The 20796-nt window shown below is 33.8% G+C and overlaps 1 protein-coding gene across 1 annotated transcript; it reads right to left on the bottom strand.

Annotated features, from left to right (window-relative positions):
* Positions 1–748: 748 nt before the first annotated feature.
* LOC118040097 (ABSCISIC ACID-INSENSITIVE 5-like protein 7) lies at positions 749–5169 on the bottom strand. The gene is given in 6 exon segments (XM_035046960.2): positions 749–1100; positions 1102–1125; positions 1674–1703; positions 1783–1854; positions 2739–3920; positions 5057–5169. Coding segments are annotated over 5 exon segments (1311 nt in total). The 5' UTR covers positions 3873–3920; positions 5057–5169; the 3' UTR covers positions 749–1049.
* Positions 5170–20796: the final 15627 nt, after the last annotated feature.

Genomic DNA, 20796 nt, shown 5'->3' on the forward strand with positions numbered 1-20796 from the left:
GCAATTTTGATTGAATAAAAAAATTATTTTAATCGATAAAATTTAGCAAACATAACAAGGTAAATATCTTATTTTGCAAAATTAAAATATCTTAATTTATATTTGTTTTTAATTATTTCAATTTTATTTTTAATTATCATTAATTATTTTTTAATTTATTAACACCTATAATTTCAATTTAATTTTATTTTATCATCTCTATGCATAAATTTTTTTATTTGCAGTTAAAAAAAAAAAAAATCAATCCTTTCACCAAAGCGCCTGTGTTTAATAAGCTCTTAGAAATTAATGGGCGGCTAGGAATTAAAGCAAAAACAACATAAAAATGTAAGCATATGCTCCGCAGACGCTTTCATTGTCATAGCAGCACTTTTCGAACAGATAGCAACTGGGAAAACAGAATCTGCTTGATCTTTGATAAAAATGGAATGTTAGATTAACACGTTCCTTCGTTATTCCTTTCGTTGCAAAGGGTCTAACGGGCTGCGGGTCTAACTGAACCGTCACCTTTTTCTTTTTCTGCTATAACTTTTCTCAAAAACTGGGCAAACTTTATTCCTCAATTTCCTTTCTGCCAAAGAAACCTGTTTTTTCGTTTTTGAGTTCTTTCACGGGCAAAAGAAAAGGAGGGTGAAGGGTTAAACGTTAATTTTTTCACCCCCTTTACCACTAATTTTTATTACTTGGTTAAACCCAAAATTAAAGAGCTGGAAGCTTTGTTTTGGTGTCATCGGTTGGTGCAAGCTAATTTGAGGCAACTCTGCTCATTTATTTTCACTGTTTGTTAAACGAAAATGGAAAGCCTGGAACTTTGATGCCAGAATACAGGTTATACCATTTACCCAATCAATAGCATACTGCTTGCATCCATCTTCCAGAAACATTAGAACATAGAAATCCAATCTCAGTGACACAAAAGGCAAATTTGTGAAAGTTTTTTAGGCTAACATTGTAACACACTCAGGAGCCTACCTCCATGCTCACCACACAAATGGCTAAGAATGCATGCTCAAACACTGCTTCTACTATCCACAATCAATTTATCAACTCTACCAAGGCCCTGTCACTGTCCTTCGCAAGCATTGTCTTTTACCTCCCCATTTGTGCTTTCTTCGTCTCGAAGAACTGAAAAAACAGAGAGTAATCATATTCCCCTCACCATACCAATGTTGATGCACATAATTTTTCAGATTTGACAACTACTTAATTGAGTAGCACAATTCGACTCCTGTTCTTAGTTTTTAATCAGGAACTATGACACCTCGTGACTATTATGAAGGCTATGTAGGGAAGAGGTTCGGTAATGTACTTGAGCTTCCTATCAACTTCCTTATCTACCTTCTTTTGCTTCATTGCTATCTACATTTTTCCCTTTACTGTTGCAACCTATGTCATTGCTCAAAGCTTAGGTCACAATGTGAAGTCGTTATTCAAAAAAGAATGCAACTCATCAATTGCAAGGATTAATGTAGTTTTGAACTGCCTCAGATCATTTAAGAAAGCAAATTACCTAAGAAGTTAGGAGACATCTTGTTTCATTGATAACACAAAAAAATATATATTTGAGATCGGACATGGAAGAAGTAAACAAACTATCTGAACAAAGAAGATGGAAATTGCACAACTACCATCCAAAAATACAAACTGCAGTGATTCTAGAAAAGCGGCCATACCTGATTTTGCTGCTTTTCAATTATTTCAGCCTGCAGCAATCAAGGTTTGGTCAAGCAAGTTTGCCACACATCAAGTTCCAAGATTTTTTTTTTATAGAAAAGAGCATACCTGTTTTCTCAGTAATACTTCGTTCAGTTCTTTGAGTTTTGCAACTTCAGCTTCCAGCTCTTGTGTATGGGCCTGCAAAACCCAAAAACAGAAAGTAACATGAAGTTTCAAGTAGCTTTCTCACTCGAAGATTAATGTTCAGTCATCACCTCAATCACATAAAAACTCACTAAACAATAAGAGTTTCTTGGACCTGGGAGCAGCAAAATTTTGTGTGTGTCCAACATGAGATGGAACATTAAATAAATCATATTGATGGATGCTTGAAACCAGCATGCTAAAAAAACTGCTAAGAGAGGAGACCCCCAGGAGCAAAGCCTCAACTGATTCCCATCAAATAGTTTGCAGTGCTTTTCAGCACACTATACTGGAAAGCTGCCAAGTGTCAACACATCTTAAGAACACTTAAGTTGGAAATTAATCATTTATTATGGTGTATTCATTTTTATAGGTACGAGTGAGATTTAATGGGGAAACTAAGTAAAGCCAAAACCTGTTGCTTGTCATTTAAAGAAGAGAGAGGTTGACATCTACTACCAAACACACACTTGTGCACTTGTATGATATAAATGGTCATTAGAACTAGATAATAATCTGGCATTCTGAAATACAGCACAAGCAGAATTTGCCTATTTATCAGCATCTTGAAGAGGAAAGAAAAAAAAGTTCATGATTCAATTAAAACTCAATGATACGATGCGCCCGTGTCAATAAAGTCAAACAAAACACCTAAATTTATGTGTGGAAGCGCCAAGTAATGTCACTAAGGCATCAAACTAGACCTCTAAAACTACAGGCAAAAACAATGGAGACATGTAAAAATTACAACCTGGAACACAAATAGCTCCTTGATCAGCTTTAAAGTACCAAAGGGGCAAATATTAAAGTACAAAAACAACACAAAAGGGAATATTCAGAAGCTGAAAGATGTGTAATAGGTCAGTCACTATACTGACCTGCTTGAGAGTCCGTGATCTTGCAGCTGATTCTCTGTTTTTAATCATTCTCCTCTGCCTTCTCTCAGCAACCTTCTCCAGAGCTGTGCTGGCTTTTCTTCCCCGGCTAAATACATATGGAACTGGCGATAGTGAAGATGTATCAGCATTACTCTTTGTAATCACATCCGGTGATACCCTATTTGCAGAAGATCCTGTTGCAATTGTAACGCCTCCAGTTGCTAAACTAACAATTCCCATTCCTCCACTGTGAGCTAGACCATTGTTCACAGATCGGTCTGCAATTCCAACAACCGATCGTCTCACTCCAGGGCTAGCAAGCTGAGCACTGTTTGACAAATGTAAAGGGGATGCAAATGCCACAGTTGCTGCAGGCTTGGGGAAGAGCAGCTGCTGCTGCTGCTGTGACAGCTGCAGTGACTGCTGTAGTTGCTGAGTGGGTCTGATTCCACCTGCATCGAGTGTTAAACTAGAAGGCTGGTTAGCAACTAAATTACCATTGTTCTCCATTCTCCGAGTTCCCATGAGCCCATTGTTTCCATTTGGCTGTTGAAACCCAATGGCCAAACTAGAGTCGTTGTTGTTGTTGTTGTTTAGCAGCGATAGTTCACCAAAGAATCCACTATTATTAGGCCTTCCAAGTTGTTGAGTATCCTCTCTCACTACCCCGGCCCTAACCAAGAACTCCTCCAAAGTTGTCTCTCCTAAAGTCTGTTGCCTTTGTGGTAAATTGGATCCCGCACTACCACTCCCATCTTCAGCACCACCACTAGTTTCTTTGATCAGGTCTCTCCAAAGCTCATCAACAGTCTTTTGACTTAGTGTCCTAGGCAAAGTTAAAGATCCTTGTCTCTGCAAATTCCCACCCGGGGCACTTCTTTCACTCCCCACACCAAGTGTATTTGTCATTGCTTGAGTCTCTTCGGCAGTCCATATGTTTTTCAATAGTTCTTCCATGTTCATTGATCCAAAATCCTTCCGCAGCCCACCGCCCCAGGTATTTTGGAACTCATCGAAGGTTAACGAGTATACTGAAGACTGGCGGATCAACGAAGGATTCTCTTGTGGCTTTGTGACGCTGCTTTGTCCTGGTGGGGCATTTCCAAAGTTCTTGTAGTCCCATTGAGAGTCCATTTTTGAAAATCTTCAAGTGGCGGCCACAGCTGACTCAATCAAGTAGTTCTGTAACTTTTATAAAATTAAAGAAGATCAAAATGGAATCTCACTCCGCCTAGGTAAATTGAGATAAGAAAAAATCACTAAACCAAGTCAGGAGTAAAAGTTACAGTTTTTACATTCTCGGTCCAACTACGCAAATTTTAAGACCCAAGTTCAAGTAACCATGAGCATAAAACTATACATCAACTGCACAGTTACTTCAAAAATCCAATTGGACAAAAACAAGCCAAGCCATGGCTTGAAAAAAAAAGGTATCAAGATTTAAAGCTCCTACAGACACCATTTCCCAGGACATAAGAAAACAAACTGTGCAATCTTTGAATCTGTTAGACCAAGGCTAAACTTTCAAAAAGCATCCAATTTTCATAAAAAGCAGCACACACTAATGCATGGCCTCAAAGAGTCGAATCCATGCAATTACAAGACTTAACACCCACACACGCAGATGAAACGATTCCATTTCCAGGAATCTATGATAGCACAAAGCACAATGAACTAGAGTTCTAGAATAAGAAAAACACCCCTGCAGAGTTATTATCCAATAAATAGAGATCAAACTAAACTAAAACCGAAGCAATTTTCATGTTCTCTCCTCAATTTCAGATACAAACGTTCATTAAAACTGCAAAAAAAAAAAAAGAGATAACATACAAATAGCAGCTTCCAGGTTTGATACTTTTCATGCTTCTGTGCTGATAATATCACATCCCTAACTCAAATACCCATAAATTAAGCAAAAAGGATCAAGCTTTAGACCCGTAAAAACTAGCCAAGACCAACCCATTTTCCAAATAAAAAATACCAATACCAAGTAAAAAATTAAACCAACAAAGAAATTACACTAATGAAACTCCACACAACTCATTTTATCACAATATTTCGACTTTCAGCACCCAAAAAACCAGGTGGGGGATAAGAGCCCACTCAAACCACGTTAAACAATATTGAATCTATCAATTGATGAAATTATTAAATTAAAATCTACTAAAAAAGAGAGTTTTTGAAAAAGAAAAAAGGAAGAAATACGAGAGACAATAAAAAAAAGTGAAAATAAACAGTGTGCTATTTGAAGGGAGATAGACAATCACGGCAAGGGACAATAAAAGTATTAAGAGAAATGGATAGTTTATTTTTATTACCTTTAATTTTATTTTTTCTTCCAAGAATATAAAAATCGAAGCGAGTAGTGAGAGTGTAGTGTCTGTTTTTTTGTGGCTTACTTCGCTGGCTGGTGGAGGCGACAAGACACGAGTCACCAATTTAAGGAGCTACAAAAGATTTTTACTTTATTTATTTATTGATTTTGAAACATGAGCATTGGAGATCTCGTAACGTGGTCCAATGGGGCAGCAGTTGAAATGTTGAGTTGACGCGTGTTCAGTAGGGAGAGGCAAGGTGGGTTGCTCTGAACCGTTGATCTGTGCTTGATGGTGAGGGTCTGGTATTTTATTGGTTTGTAATAGTGGGGATTGTATGCGAGTTGGTGCAGGTAGTGACTGAATGTCAACCGTCGATGGTATGAGATCATGCGTGGATGGGTTTGATGATATCAGGTGCGATTGATATGGAAATGGTTAGCATGTTTGTGTTCCCGTGTTTATTGTTTTGAATTTGAGCTCAAGGAATGTTCCAGAGCACCACGTGTCGGTCCTCCATTGAAAGGACTGTAATAAACAAAATGTGATGGCGGGCCCTCATCTTGTGAAAGTGAGAACGGTGTTATTCCACTTTATGATTTTAATTTTTAAAATACTTTTTTGCCTTTTCAGAATAATAGTGATCGGATGAAAAAAGTAATAAGAAAAAAAAAAGTTGTATTTAGAGAATTATATTTTATCTTCGATTGCTTTAGATCTTACACTTAAATATATGTTTTAAAAGATGTATTTTCAAGGATTTGACTTGCCGAATTAAAAGTAATATCTATGATAACTTTTTATGTAACTTTAACAGCGAAGTACTTATGTCATAAAACATTAATGCAATGGTGCACTCCTAAAAAAGCAGTCTATTAGCATCTCTCTAATTCGTGGCAGATATATCTAGATTCTTTTGCCGATAAAAATTTATAATGAAATTAACAATAAATAATGTCAGATGTCAATAATAAATGCTAACTTTTTAATAATAAATTATTAAATACTGATTTTTTTAGCAATAATTTATTTGTTGTTAAAATTCAGTTGCTGATTGTATAATTCGGCGACAGATATTGTGTTGCTAATTCATTATTAATTAGCAATAAAATATTTATTGTTGATCCGTTACTGATTTATCTAGTAATGATATTTTAAAACATGATTTTTTTTCATTTATTGAATTTCTTATCATTATTTATGGATAATTCAAAAAATTGTAGAAAAATATATAAACATAAACTAATACTATAAATTATTTTATCAACAATAATAAGTCAAATAAAAAAATATCATAATAAATTTCAAAATTCCGTTAAACTTATATCAATATAGATATATTACAATTTAATAAATATATTCTATCATAGAAATAATGATTGAGGAAACGAGCCAAAACAATGCTGACCATCATAAGGTGGGATTAGTATATAATGGTCGAGGCCTAGGTTGATATACTGGATTAAATAGGGATACATAGATATCATCATTTATGGAGCCACAAGTGACGGCATAGATGAAGCCACAATTACCGATATACATTGGTTCATATTTGATGTCCAAGTTTGAAAATCCCTAGTTACTAAGAAATTTTTTTATATAAGTCATCTTTTGCAATAGTGATAAAATATGACCATCTTTTTTTTTTTTTTTTGCTTTTTCAATGCCTGAATTGATGAACTTGGAGGTGTTGACTCCATCATATAGGATTGTAATGAAGCACTTGCACTAACCATGGATTTTGGCATACCAAGTGTATCATATATTTTACCCTTTGTAACTCCTTCTATAACCACACACCAAGCTACTCCATCAAATAAAAGACGATTTTCCCGATCAGTTCCATATTTTGAAATCATCTATTTTTTATAATTATCCTACAATAAAATTAAATATAATTATAAATTCATTTTAACTTTAAATAATAATTAAATTAAATAAAAAAAATACTTACAAGAACTTTTTTAGACTTGTTATCTATGAAGGTTTCAGGTTGTTTGACACTCTTATGCAACATCGAAAACACATCATTCTATAAAGGTTTTTTTCCACCTGCTTTTTCTTGCTATCAACCACCAAAAATTTTAGAAAATGTAAATATAAAATTTTGAAATCCATTGTAACAAATAAAAAAAGTCCTTACCATATTAGCTCAATATGATGCAAATGAAATTGTATTTTCAGAATGAGTACTTAATTTACTATATGTTTCAGTTAGCTGATTATTCCTTGCAAATTTTGATCTCCTTTTAAATTCAGGGGTGGATTAAATATATTTAATCATTTGATTTCAATTGTCATTATTTATCAAAATTGAACCTTTATTAATGCAATCCATGATATTTATAGTATTTCTGTCTGACATAGCTCTCTTATGAGCTCAAGTTAATTGTTAGTTCAAAGCAATTTCAGTTTTATCTTCTCAAATTTTATGAATAATTGGTTCATCATCCTCGAAAAATAAATATTTTTTCTATAAAAAAAAAACGAAGACAAGGCTCAATATAATTGTTAACTAACTTCTATAATTATATTTTTTCTACCAAAGAAACTAAACAAAGCATAGACAACCAGTAGCCAAAAAAATGAACAAAATATTAAAATAATAACTTTTTAACTACATAAAATTCAACGTCAAGAGATTCTTTGTTTTTGTTCCATAAGATACTTGGAAGCAAATTCATGCTGGTGGCTTGTAATTATCCGGTTCAAGCCTATGTTCTTTGTGTGTTTTTGTTTAACAGACAAGCTGCGAGCTAGAATATTGATAATTTAATTAGGACATAGATGAATCTATCTGCAGTGGCTTGAGGAGCTTTAAGAACAATGTTTTTTTTAGTACTGTTACTACAACACAAGACAACGCTAGCTTTGCAGCAGTACTCTTGTTTTTATATGCTTTTGTTCATATATATATATAGAAATAGAACCAATTAATCTGCACAAGGTCATTCCATTCCATTATTTTCGAAGTGTTAATATATATTAAATGATGGTGAATACATAATTATGTCTAAAATTAAAATACAAATATATAATCTACCTTAAACATGTAAATAATATTCTTTATGCTCTGTTCTGCTTTGTTCAACACAAAGCCTAACACCCCTCTCTCTGTATTTTTATTTTTTTATACCTCACCCAATTAATAAATTTAGAATGAAATACATTATATTAATAATTAAAAATATTAACATGTGATGACAACCATGTTTAACAAATAATTTGTAAAGATCGAACAAAATTATTCTTTTCATCAATAAAATTAGTTAATAAAATAAAATATATTCTCTCTAAATTACAAATAAAATATCTCAAATATAGGTTTCTAATTATACATGTCTTAATTTGTTGTATTGTATTCGTTGCAAGATGAAATCTGTTCCTTGGAAAATGATTCCTTTGGATCACAACACAGAAGAAATTAAAAAAGTAAAAGTGAGGTTATTGAAAAAGGATGTCTTAAAATTACATATTCATAAAGAACAATTTAAGAGAAAGTGACAAGATAGGATGGGTTTTTGAAAAAGAAACAAAGGGATAGATCGATGGGGTTAGAGTTTTTTATTTGAAGAATGAAAGTTTTGTCTGATTTTGAGATTGGTAATCGTCTCTAGAGGTTTTCTATTGTTTTTTTTTTTACAAAATATAAATGTACCAATTAATTATTAACATGATATATATATATATATATATATATATATATATATATATAATATATATATATATAAAGTCAAATTCTATTCTTTTCTTTTTGTCAGTAGAGACACTTTTCCACTATTGTAAATCGTGTGCCACCATATTAGCAACATATAATCCGTTGCTGATTTTTAATATATTAATTTATTTTTTAGTAATTGATTTTATGTTGCTAAATCCGTTGTTAATATATATATATATTATATATATATATATATATATATATATGTCATTCATTACTAATTTATTACTAAATTTACATTTGAAATATTCCGTTGCTAATTTCCGATGCTATTGATCCCTTTTTTTTTTAGTAGTGGTGGAAATAATATATGGTTTATAATGTATAAACTCTGATATAAGGGGAAAAAAATAAGATTGTGATTCATTTATGTTCATAAAATTTACAATATTTACCAATTCAATGTGAAGTTTGTAGTAAAAAAAGTATATAACTTGTATTTTTTAAAATAAAGTAAAAGATATCTAGGCATAGTCTAATATTTTTTTGGTGTATTGTTTTCTAAAAAATAATATTAAGAAGGTCCATTTTAAAATTAGTTGTTTTTAAGATTTTAATAAAAATTGAAAAAAACATATTAAATAAGGTTAGTTTAATCTCTAAAATAAATAATGAAGGGAGAATAATTAAAAAAGAAGAAGAGGAGGAGGAGGAAACAACACCACTCTAAAACAAAACATGTAAGAATATATAATGCAATTATCAAGCAGCCAAACACTGAATTTTCCTCGTTAGTGCTGGAAAATGTGATTCAAGAACGGGTCTGTGGTGGTTTTTATCTTCTTTCTTTTCATATATATTTTTTGGATGAGGTAATGAATTTTTTTGTTATTATATATATATATATATATAAAACTTCATTAGCACTTGAGTTTTTCAACATTAAAAATATATATTTTTTAAATTTATTAATTATTATATTAATAATATTAATTATAATATAAATAATAATATTTTTAATATTAATAATAATATTAAATTTGTTTGACCCAAGTTTAAATGGGTCTGGCTGTAAGACCAAACCTACAAGTTTTAGGCCCCTCCTAATCACCCGATTTGAATGCAACACTAGACCCCAGAGTTTCAAGTCTGGATGCTAGACCCAAGAGTCCTCGATTTGGACGCCAGACCCTAGAGTCTCGGGTCTGGCTGCGATGCCTGACCCAAGCACTTGGGGTCTGGTTGCCATGCCTGACCCGAGCGCCTAGGGTATAACAGTCATGTCTAATCCTAGTACCCGGGTGTCTAGTAATCATGTCATGCCCCAATGCCTGGGGCTGACAGTTTTGCCATGCCCTAGTGCTTGGGGCTTGACATGCCCTAGTGCTTGGGGCTTGATAACATTATCATGTTCCACCAAAATTTAAACTGATTATTTTATCTTAAATTATTTTTTTAATGTCAAATACATCTCATAAAAAAGATAATCCTACCCCCATTGCATGCTTAGCAATCCAGATTATAAAGCCTTGGGTCCAAGCACTAGATTAAAAAACCTTAAGTATGGCTGTCATGATTGACACGAGTGCTTGAAGTCTGGTTACTCCACCTGACCTAGGTGCCTAGGGTATGGCAGCCATGCTCGACCTAATGTCAAGTGTTTGACAGTCATATCATGCCTAATGCCTGGGCCTTTATATTTTTACCATGCCCTAGTAAAATTTGAACTGACCATTATATCTCTAATCATTCTTTCAAAACCAAATGCATCTCATGGAAAAGATAATCCCACTCTCCATTACATGCCTAACAAGTTTTTTTGACAATGATAACTCCATCATTACATTACTTTAATCCATATTAATATATGTCTAAATAAAGAGTAAGAGGAGCATCAACCTTTTTAGTATATTGTATTGTATAATAATAAAACTAACTAAATAAATAGGATTGATCAATCATCTTCTTGTACCAATCTTGTCATGGTCGTTCCATCACAGTAATTGTCACTTTGAATTTCCATCTTCACAGCACAAGTAATCAACAAAATTTAATATATACTTTTTAAAGTATTTTTTATTAATTAAAAATATATTAAAATAATATTTTTATTATTTATTTTTTGCATCAAAACATCAAAACAATATAAAAATACTAAAAAAATTAATTCGAAAAAAAAAATCAATTCTTGATGGAAAACAGGTTAAATCTCAATGTTAAACGGGCACTCAACCACACATGCTGCTGGCACGTTCTTTTATTTTGCATTTATTTAATTGTAATCGAAGATAATTCTTTTACGTTGATTATTTAGATAGTGTTTAGTTACTGTTTTGATATAAAAGAAACATAAATAATGGAGATAGATGAGACAATAAAAAAAAAGAAAAAAAGATTGAGACAAAATTGTGTTTAGTAGTGATGTATAAGACAAAGTAATTGTTTTTGTGTCATATTTGGTTATGGTTAATAAAACAGAATAAAATAAAATAAAAATATTTTACCTTTAATATATATCATTATCAAATTTTTAATTTTTTTTAAAACTAATTTGATATTTTATTTTAGTTTATATTTAGTGTTGAAATTAATGATATTATCATAACTCTAGTTATAAAATCAAAACTGACTTGATGGGTTGATATAGGGTTTAAACTGGCCCGAGATTAAAAAAAAAAAATTGACTCGACTTGACCCAATAAAAAACTCAGGTTAAATCAAGATAAAACACGGGTTGAAAACCCTTTTAATTTTATGAAAAAAAAAAAACTAAAACTTTGGGTGAGCCGAGTTAACCTTTTCAACCCATAACCTAAACCTTTCATCAAGTCGACTCCCTAATCGAGTTTTAAACTATAATAATATTTATTTTTATCCACGTGTTTACTCAGGGTAACCTATATTGACCCTTCTAATTCATAAACTGGATTTTTATCGATTGATCCCAAGTCAGGTTTGAAATATTTTATGAGATAATATTTGATTGGACAATATGCGTAAGATTTATCCTTTTAAAAGTAAATACATAACCACACATCTTTTTTTTTTTTGAAACAGTAACGAAATACTATATTAAATAATAATAATATTTTAAAGAATTATAAAAATCTTCTAAAAAAATAACATGTATTTGTAATCAATTTCAACCCGTTCTGTTCCATATTCTTCATCCAAGGTAAGTCCCAAGTAAATCAAAAAAGAAAAAAAAAAAACCTCCTCCAGGAAGAAAATTGTGGTGGTATATCTTAAAAGATTAGGAATAAAAAAACAGAAAAATAAATCTATGTCCAGTTTTGCTATACACATATCAATTATTTCAATAATAAAACACGTAAATTTTATTTTATTTTATTTTAATTTTTCCAATTAATATGTTTACCATATCAGTTAAAGAATATGGTAAATTTATCTTTTTAATCACCATGTAAATTTCTAGATTAAAATATATTAATGTTTTTTTAGTCTTTGAAAATTACTAGAAATTTATATAATTATTAATTTTAAAATTTATAAAATTAATTAAAAAATATATAAATTAACTCGAATACTCATATAAATTCTAAAAAAAAAAAAAATTCTTGGCATCGTGAAAATTGCTTGACCAAACATACTCAGCCTCATCTTAACACAGTTAAAAATTATTTGTACAACTCAGTATTTTGCTGCTTCTGTATTTTCTTCTTTTCGAGATTCTAAATTACCATGGCAGTGCTTTGGCACCTTTTAAAAAATTTAAATATTTTTTATTTTAAATTAATATATTTTTAAATTTTTTAGATTATTTTGATGTTTTGATATTAAAAATAATTTTTTAAAAATAAAAAAAATATTATTTTAATAAGTTTTGAAATAAAAAATACTTTGAAAAACAACAATTACCACACTTTCAAATATCCTCTTAGCTTGTAAAGAAAAGGTGAAGAAGATTGCTGTGATTTTTCATATTTAATTGCAGGTATAAAATATTAAACTGATAGGTCCCTGTCACAGCAAGTAATTAAAGACAAGAAACAAACACAAATGTATTCTGCTTAGGGCGAGAATAAGCCACAATTGATATTATTGAATATTGAATGCCCCCGTTCTCTGTCTCATAGCAGAGTTTAAATACAGGAATTGAAATAACAACTTTCCTAAAATACTGGCACGACTACATAAAATCAGGATGACTCCTGCTACATAGCTGGCATTTATTTGCTGAATAAAACTTGACTCCTTCCTCCCGTGCACTAAGGCACTGCAGTGAGAAGACCCCCTTGACTCGTTCCTCCCTTGACTGGCTCTTCACAGCTCAATAAACCTGCGATTCTTCTTAGGAATTCTGCATGATCTTCTCGGCTCCAGCTGTTGCTCATTCCGTTGTTGTAGCTCATCACTTGACTCCTTCAATTGCTGCTGCTGCTTATCAATACCTTTCTCTTTTAAGGGAACCTTGTCCTCAAGGTTCAGATTCTGAAATCGTTCCCGTAACGCCACAGCATCTTCCCATGTGGCATCATCATTCTGCAGATGTTTCCATTTGACGAGAATTTCTTCGACAAACCGAGACCCTTTCTTGATCCAACGAGTGTCTAGGACAGCTTCAGGTTCAATCAACATCTCTCCCGCAGCAGACATAGGTGGCAATTCGATTGATTCAACCACCTCATCTCCATTTTTTTTTTGAGCAAGGACACATGAAAGACTGGATGAATTCGAGCCTGTGTAGGCAATGTTAGCTTATACGCTACCGCGGCAATTTTTTCTTCAATCTGATAAGGACCATAATAGCGGCTAACCAATTTTTTGCATACACGCCTGACCACGGATTGTTGACGGTAAGGGTGAAGTTTAAGAAAAACCCAATCTCCCACCTGAAGTTCAATATCATGTCGCTTAGAATTAGCGAGTTGTTGCATGCGATTACTAGCCGCATGCAGGTTTGTTTTGAGCAGACTCAACAATTCGTCCCTAGAGGCGAGTTGCTGATCCACTTCATTCACCGGAGACATGCCAATGTGGTAATGGGGAATTGTAGGTGGTAAACGTCCATAGAGGGCCTGAAATGGTGTCATTCCTGTAGAAGCATGATAAGTTGTATTATACCAGAATTCGGCCCAAGGTAGGAGGGAATTCCATTTTGCTGGCTGTTGGTGAACAAAGCACTGAAGATATTGTTCGACACAGCAATTGACCACCTCCGATTGCCCATCCGTTTGTGGATGATATGCGGAACTCATCTTCAACTTGGTACCTGACAATTTAAAGAACTCACGCCAAAAATGACTGATAAAGATAGGGTCTCTGTCACTGATAATGGACCGCGGCATACCATGTAGCTTCACTACCCCGTCAACGAATTTCTCGGCCACAATTTTGGCTGTATAAGGATGAGCCAATGCCAAGAAATGTGCTGACTTACTTAGGCGATCAACCACAACGAAAATTGTGTTCTTGCCACCCGATGTTGGGAGACCTTCAATAAAATCCATCGTAATATCATCCCAAACCTGACAGGGAACAGGTAATGGTTGTAATAAACCCGCCGGTGACAGTGTGTCTGATTTTACCCGTTGACATACGTCACAGGATGCGACATATTCCTTCACTATGCGAGCCATTGATGGCCAATAGAACTGTTGTGCCAACCGTTTGTAAGTGCGCAATACACCTGAATGCCCTCCAATAGGTGAATCATGGAATTCACATAATAGTTGCTGAATGATGTACGAGTTGGGGGCAACTACTACTCGGTTTTTATAGTGGAGCAACCCATTCCGCCGTGTATACAAGCTGCCCGGATTTTCATCAGCGAGCTTGCCAATTTTCTTCATGTAAGGAAGAGAAACAGCTTCGGCCTTAAGCTGATCCCATACGGTACTTTATGGAACAGATAAGTGCGAAAGGCAAGGGCTTCCCGTCATTCGTGATAATGCATCCGTAGCTGAATTCTCCTTTCCTGGCTTATACACAATTTCATAATCATAGCCGAGTAATTTCGATACCCATTTATGCTGTTCCGGGGTAGTAATATGCTGCTCCAAGAGGTACTTCAAGCTGCGTTGATCGGTCTGGATCACAAACTTACGGCCTAACAAGTATGGTCTCCACAGCTGGACAGCCACCACAATAGCTAGCATCTCCCTCGCATAAGTTGACCATGCACGCTTGGATAGCCCCAAAGCGCGACTCATGAAAGCTATTGGCCGCCCTTGTTGGGTCAGAACAACGTCGATGCCATCACCGGAAGCATCAGACTCAATCACGAAAACTTCAGCAAAATTAGGCATGGCAAGTGTTGGGGTGGAAGTCATTGCGGTCTTTAATGCCTCAAAAGCTGCCTCGGCTTCATCATTCCAGCCAAATTGACCTTTGCGTAACAAGGATGTCAACGGTCGAGCAAGAATTCCATAATTGCAGACAAATTTCCTGTAATAACCTGTAAGACCTAAAAATCCACGAAGCTCAGATATATTAGTAGGTCTTGACCAGGATAGCATAGCCTGGATTTTTGCTTGATCAACCTTAACCCCCATTGGAGTAATAATATGCCCCAAGTACTCCAGTTCTTGTTGACCAAAAGCACATTTCTTCAATTTCGCAAAGAATTGGTATTGCCTTAGAATTTCAAAAGCCTTGCGAACATGTTCAAGATGCATGGTCCAATTGGGACTATAGATCAATATGTCATCAAAAAAGACTAATACAAATTTTTGAAGGTAGGGTCGAAATATGGCATTCATAAGGGCTTGAAAAGTAGAGGGTGCGTTGCACAAACCAAATGGCATGACTAAGTATTCGTAATGACCATTATGAGTGTGAAAAGCAGTTTTATGAATATCATTTGGTGCTACCCTAACCTGATGGTAACCAGCTGTCAAATCTAGTTTGGTAAAATAAACAGCCCCATGCAATTCATCTAACATGTCATCTACTGTAGGAATAGGAAATCGATCTTTAACAGTTACTGAGTTAAGTGCTCTATAATCTGTGCAAAAACGTCATGTGCCATCTTTCTTTTTGACTAACAAAACAGGTGATGAAAAAGGGCTAGTGCTTGATCTTATAAAACCCAATTTTAACATGTCTTGAACCTGTTTTTCAATTTCAGCTTTTTGAAAATAGGCATACCTGTAGGGTCTGACATTGACCGGTTTTGTCCCTTCTTTGACAGTGATGGTGTGGTCGATCTCTCGGACCGGTGGCAATTGAGCTGGAGTTTGAAAAATATCTCCAAATTCCTTCAACATCTGCTGCATTTCAGACTCAACTTTGCTAACAGGCATCTCGGCTTCGGTTTGTAGACAGATAGCAAACATCGTTTTGCTTTGGCGCAGCTCCTTCGATAAATCCTTGAGAGACGCGGGTTGAATGTGTTGGCTGTCAATTCCCTGTAATTTTTGCATCTGATTCTTCCACATAAATTCCATGGTCATTTTCTTCCAATCACAGGCTACTGTTCCTAATTGTTCAAGCCACTGCACTCCCAAAACCAAATCTAACCCACATAAAGGTAGGGCATATAAAGTCAGCATAAATGGGATACCTTGAAGTAGGACGTGTATGTTTTCAAATCTGCCTTGACACTTCAATGGATTCCTATTTGCCACCTTTACGTTGAAGGGCTGTGTGGGTATCACTGGTAGGTGTAGCCAATTAGCAATCCGCTCGCTAATGAAATTGTGGGTGGAGCCACTGTCAATGAGGACAGTCAATTCGTGATTTCCAATTCTTGCCATGATGCGTATTGTTTTGGCAGTCGACCAGCCAGTAAGAGCATGTAGTGAAATTTGTGGTTCATCATCTTCGAAGTCTTCGTCATCTTGCAGATGTGTCTCTTCGTCTCCTTCCAGTAGCAACAAACGGGGTCTTTGACACTTATGGCCAGGAGTGAATTTTTTGTCACAATTGAAGCAGAGACCTTGCGATCGGCGCTTCTGCATCTCGTCCCACGCCAGGCGTTTCATGGGCATAGCTGCTGCTGGTGATTTTGTGGGTGAAAAAGAAGCAATTGGATTCTGACTAATGGGAAATGGCTTACGTCGTTGACGAAGTAATTGCTCATCTCTCATTCTGGCAAGGCTAATTGCCTCTTTCAAGGATTTGGGTTTAAACATCCTAATCCCTTCTGCAATGTCAGGTTTCAAGCCTCCCATAAAAGTTCCCACCAATGCCTTCTGCGTCCAGCCTTGCACACGGTTACCCAGCCTTTCGAATTCTTTTTGGTACTCCCGTAGTGAGCCCCCTTGTCTCACCCTTGACAGTGCTTCATCGAAATCTTCACATTCTGGTGGTCCAAACCTTGCCCATAATTCCTCCTCAAAAATTGGCCATGTCATCTCCTTGTCTTCCTTTTTGTAAGCACGTCGCAGCCACTGCCACCACTGGTTCGCCTCCCCTTGAAGATGAAAAGATGCCAATGACACCTTTTGTGTTTCCACAGTACCTTGGTATTCGAAGAATTGATCAACTCTGTTGAACCATTCAGTGGGGTCATTGCCCGAGTATATGGGAAACTCAAGCTTCGCCAGTTTTGAAGAGAACATCTGTCTGTTCCCCTCAGCTCGTTCTGCAATGTCTTCACGTTGATAGCGCGGGCGTCCATTGCGCTCAATGGATTGGCTGCTGGATCCTTCTTTGTTGGACAGTAACGCCTCTGTCAGCTTATTGATGTTGACTTCCATCTGCTGCATTCTATCAACAAGAGTAATTTCCATTCGGTTCATTCCATCTTGCAGACCTCCCAATCCGATTTCCAAAATTTCTATCCGCTCCTTGTTTGTTGCCATTGTTAACCTGGCTCTGATACCAATTGATAGGTCCCTGTCACAGCAAGTAATTAAAGACAAGAAACAAACACAAATGTATTCTGCTTAGGGCGAGAATAAGCCACAATTGATATTATTGAATATTGAATGCCCCCGTTCTCTGTCTCATAGCAGAGTTTAAATACAGGAATTGAAATAACAACTTTCCTAAAATACTGGCACGACTACATAAAATCAGGATGACTCCTGCTACATAGCTGGCATTTATTTGCTGAATAAAACTTGACTCCTTCCTCCCGTGCACTAAGGCACTGCAGTGAGAAGACCCCCTTGACTCGTTCCTCCCTTGACTGGCTCTTCACAGCTCAATAAACCTGCGATTCTTCTTAGGAATTCTGCATGATCTTCTCGGCTCCAGCTGTTGCTCATTCCGTTGTTGTAGCTCATCACTTGACTCCTTCAATTGCTGCTGCTGCTTATCATAAACTTTTACTTTGCGGTGAATATCGGGGAGGAGAAATCATACTGGATATAATTGAATAAAAAAGGGTGTGTGGATGTATTTGTTTTTGCAGTTAAATATGTTTTTTATTTTAAAAAAGATATTAAATTAATATTTTTTTTATTGATATATTTATATTAAAAATAAAAATATTATAAAAAAATTATTTACTATACTTTTAATTAAAGAATATTTTATGAAAACACAATGCTGCATTATCAAAAAACACACAATGAGTGTAACTCGTCTCGCAATCCTGCGCGTTACCAAATTTAATAGACTATGCTATTTGCAACAATAATGTAGACGACGTAGCATGCCCTCTGGAGAGAGACTTCCTGTTAGATTTCTGCCTTTTAGGAAGTTTAATGTTGGCAAGATCGAATTCCACGTGGAAACAAATCCAATCCAGTTTTTTAAAAAAATAATTGAAAGAGATTTAAAAAAACACTGTTTATATCATAGATTTTAGACCTAGTCCTGTCTAAGACCCGGATTTTGGATTTTGATTAAGTTATTTGGATTAATTTTTTTTTTAAATTAAAATAATATTATTTTAATAAAAAAAATCAATGAATTTCAACCGAATTTTTAATCAAGTTGTTAGGATAACCAGTTCATATCAATTTTTTTTTTTCCTATTATTTTTTCAACCGTTTCTAAATGCCAAAAAAAAAAAACCTTTCAGCCAAGTATATTTATATTTTTTTGGGTTGGCTTTTTGTAATTAATATATGATTTAGTCTTTTTAATAATTTAAATATGATCTTGATAATAATAATAATAATAATAATAATAATAATAATAATAATAATAATCCACTATCTAGCTATTGGCCGCGCGAGCTCAAAAGAAATATCTTGCTGACATTACCCCGAAGATATTATCAGCATTTGCTGACGTGGCAACGTTCTGTTGACTCTGACACGTGTAAAAGCGTTGCCATGCCTCCGTCCGCTCTCTTTTTCCGTTTTCCTAAACAAGAAAAATTAATTCGGCCTCTTTTTCTCTAATTAAAATCCAGAGAAATTAAGGCAGTTTATTTGCTAGAAAATAATTTTTTTTTTAAAATAAATTCTGAAAAAAGTAAATTTTAAAAAAATATTTTCTAATATTTGATAGTGTAATGAAAAATAAGTTAGAAAACACTTTCCAGTATTTGATTATATCATGGAAAATAAACTGGAATATAACTTATTAATATTTTATTTTTCTTAATTTTATTAAAATAATGAGGAACAAATCTTACAAATTAAAAAGTTGAATGAGAATGAAATTAAAACAAAAATATATAATTTTATAAATTATCTCAAATAAAATAAATAATAATCAAAATAATAGATATCAAATTTAAAAAATTAAAAAAAAAATGAAAGATGAAGAAATTAAAATAATAATAATCAACATTTCATAAATTATTTCAAATAAAATAAGTAACAATCAAAAGAATGAGGACCAAATTTGATAGATAAAAAATTTCAATAAAAAAATGATAAGAAAAAAGCAAATAGTAATTATAAAAATAAGGACCAAAATTAATATAAAAATTAAATTTTAAGAGATGAAATTGAAAAATAAATATTCAAAATAAAATATATATAGCAATTAAAAGTTTGAGGATCAAATTTGATATAATCAGCAAATAATAACATTTCTAAATTTTTCACAACTTTCAGAAAGTGTTTTTCACCCAAATTTTTCAGGAAAATACTTTTCTGAAAACCAAGCCAAATTTTTCTTTGATTGAAAAATATTTTTTGTTAATCAACTTTTCTAATGGCAAACAAATACAAGAAAGTTTGGAAAATGGTTTCTCGGAAACCACTTTTTGGAAAACAAACACAGCTAAAAGGAGAAACATTTTCCTAGAAATCAAGTCATATTATCTTTTGACTGGAAAATATTTTTTGTTGACCAACTTTTTTAATAGTAAATAAATACTGAAAAATTTGAAAAGTAATTTTTTAAAAATTATTTTTTAAGAAACAAACATGACAAAAAAGGAAATCGATTTTCACATTTACTGTCTGAGATTTTAAAAAAATAAGGCGTAAGAAAGAAAAAATACGGTTAACGGATAAATGTAGGAGGGGAATCTCAGAGGGGACATTCCGTTACCGGATTAGAAGAAGAAGAGGAATAGTGAGTTGACCCGGACGAACCCGGAACCTCTGGTTTAACCGTTGACAACGCCAATGCAAGACCGGTAACTTTACTCGCTCTTAATTTATTGGTTTCTTTGGAAACGAACTTAAGGATCACGTAGAAAAGCCTGTGCGTTTATCCTTGATTTGCAGCGGTTATTTGTTTTTGCAGGATATGTGAGTTTTTGATATTTTTAATTTTTCGTATATAATTTATTATCTAATTTTTGTTAGAGTTTCATTACAAAAAACATTCAAATTTTACGCCAGGAAGAGAGAAAGGAAATTTTTTTTTTTCCCATGATGTCAGATTTTGGAAATTTGTTAGCGAGTTAATTAATTTCCTTAACTCGTTGTTGTTGTTGTAGCTTGTGTTTAACGTGAAAATTAGTCTTAATCATTCGTAATTAGCTAATTAGTTCTTGTGTTCTATTCCCTGGTGGTAAATTTTTACTATTCTTTTTCTTTTTTTTTTAATTTTATTTTTAAAGCAGGGTCAGGGTCCATCTGCTGCGTGGACAGATGAGAAACATAGGTTGTATCTTGATTCATTAGAAGCTTCATTTGTTAATAAGCAATTGCGCCATTCCTTTAGTTTGAGTGGTTGATTGCGAGAGATGGGAGGGAGGCCGTGTTCATCGCAACCCCAGGTTAGCGGATTTAAATCTTGGTATTTCAACTCTCGAATT

This window comes from Populus alba, chromosome 4, assembly GCF_005239225.2.
Source record: "Populus alba chromosome 4, ASM523922v2, whole genome shotgun sequence".
NCBI classification, from domain to species: Eukaryota; Viridiplantae; Streptophyta; class Magnoliopsida; order Malpighiales; family Salicaceae; genus Populus; species Populus alba.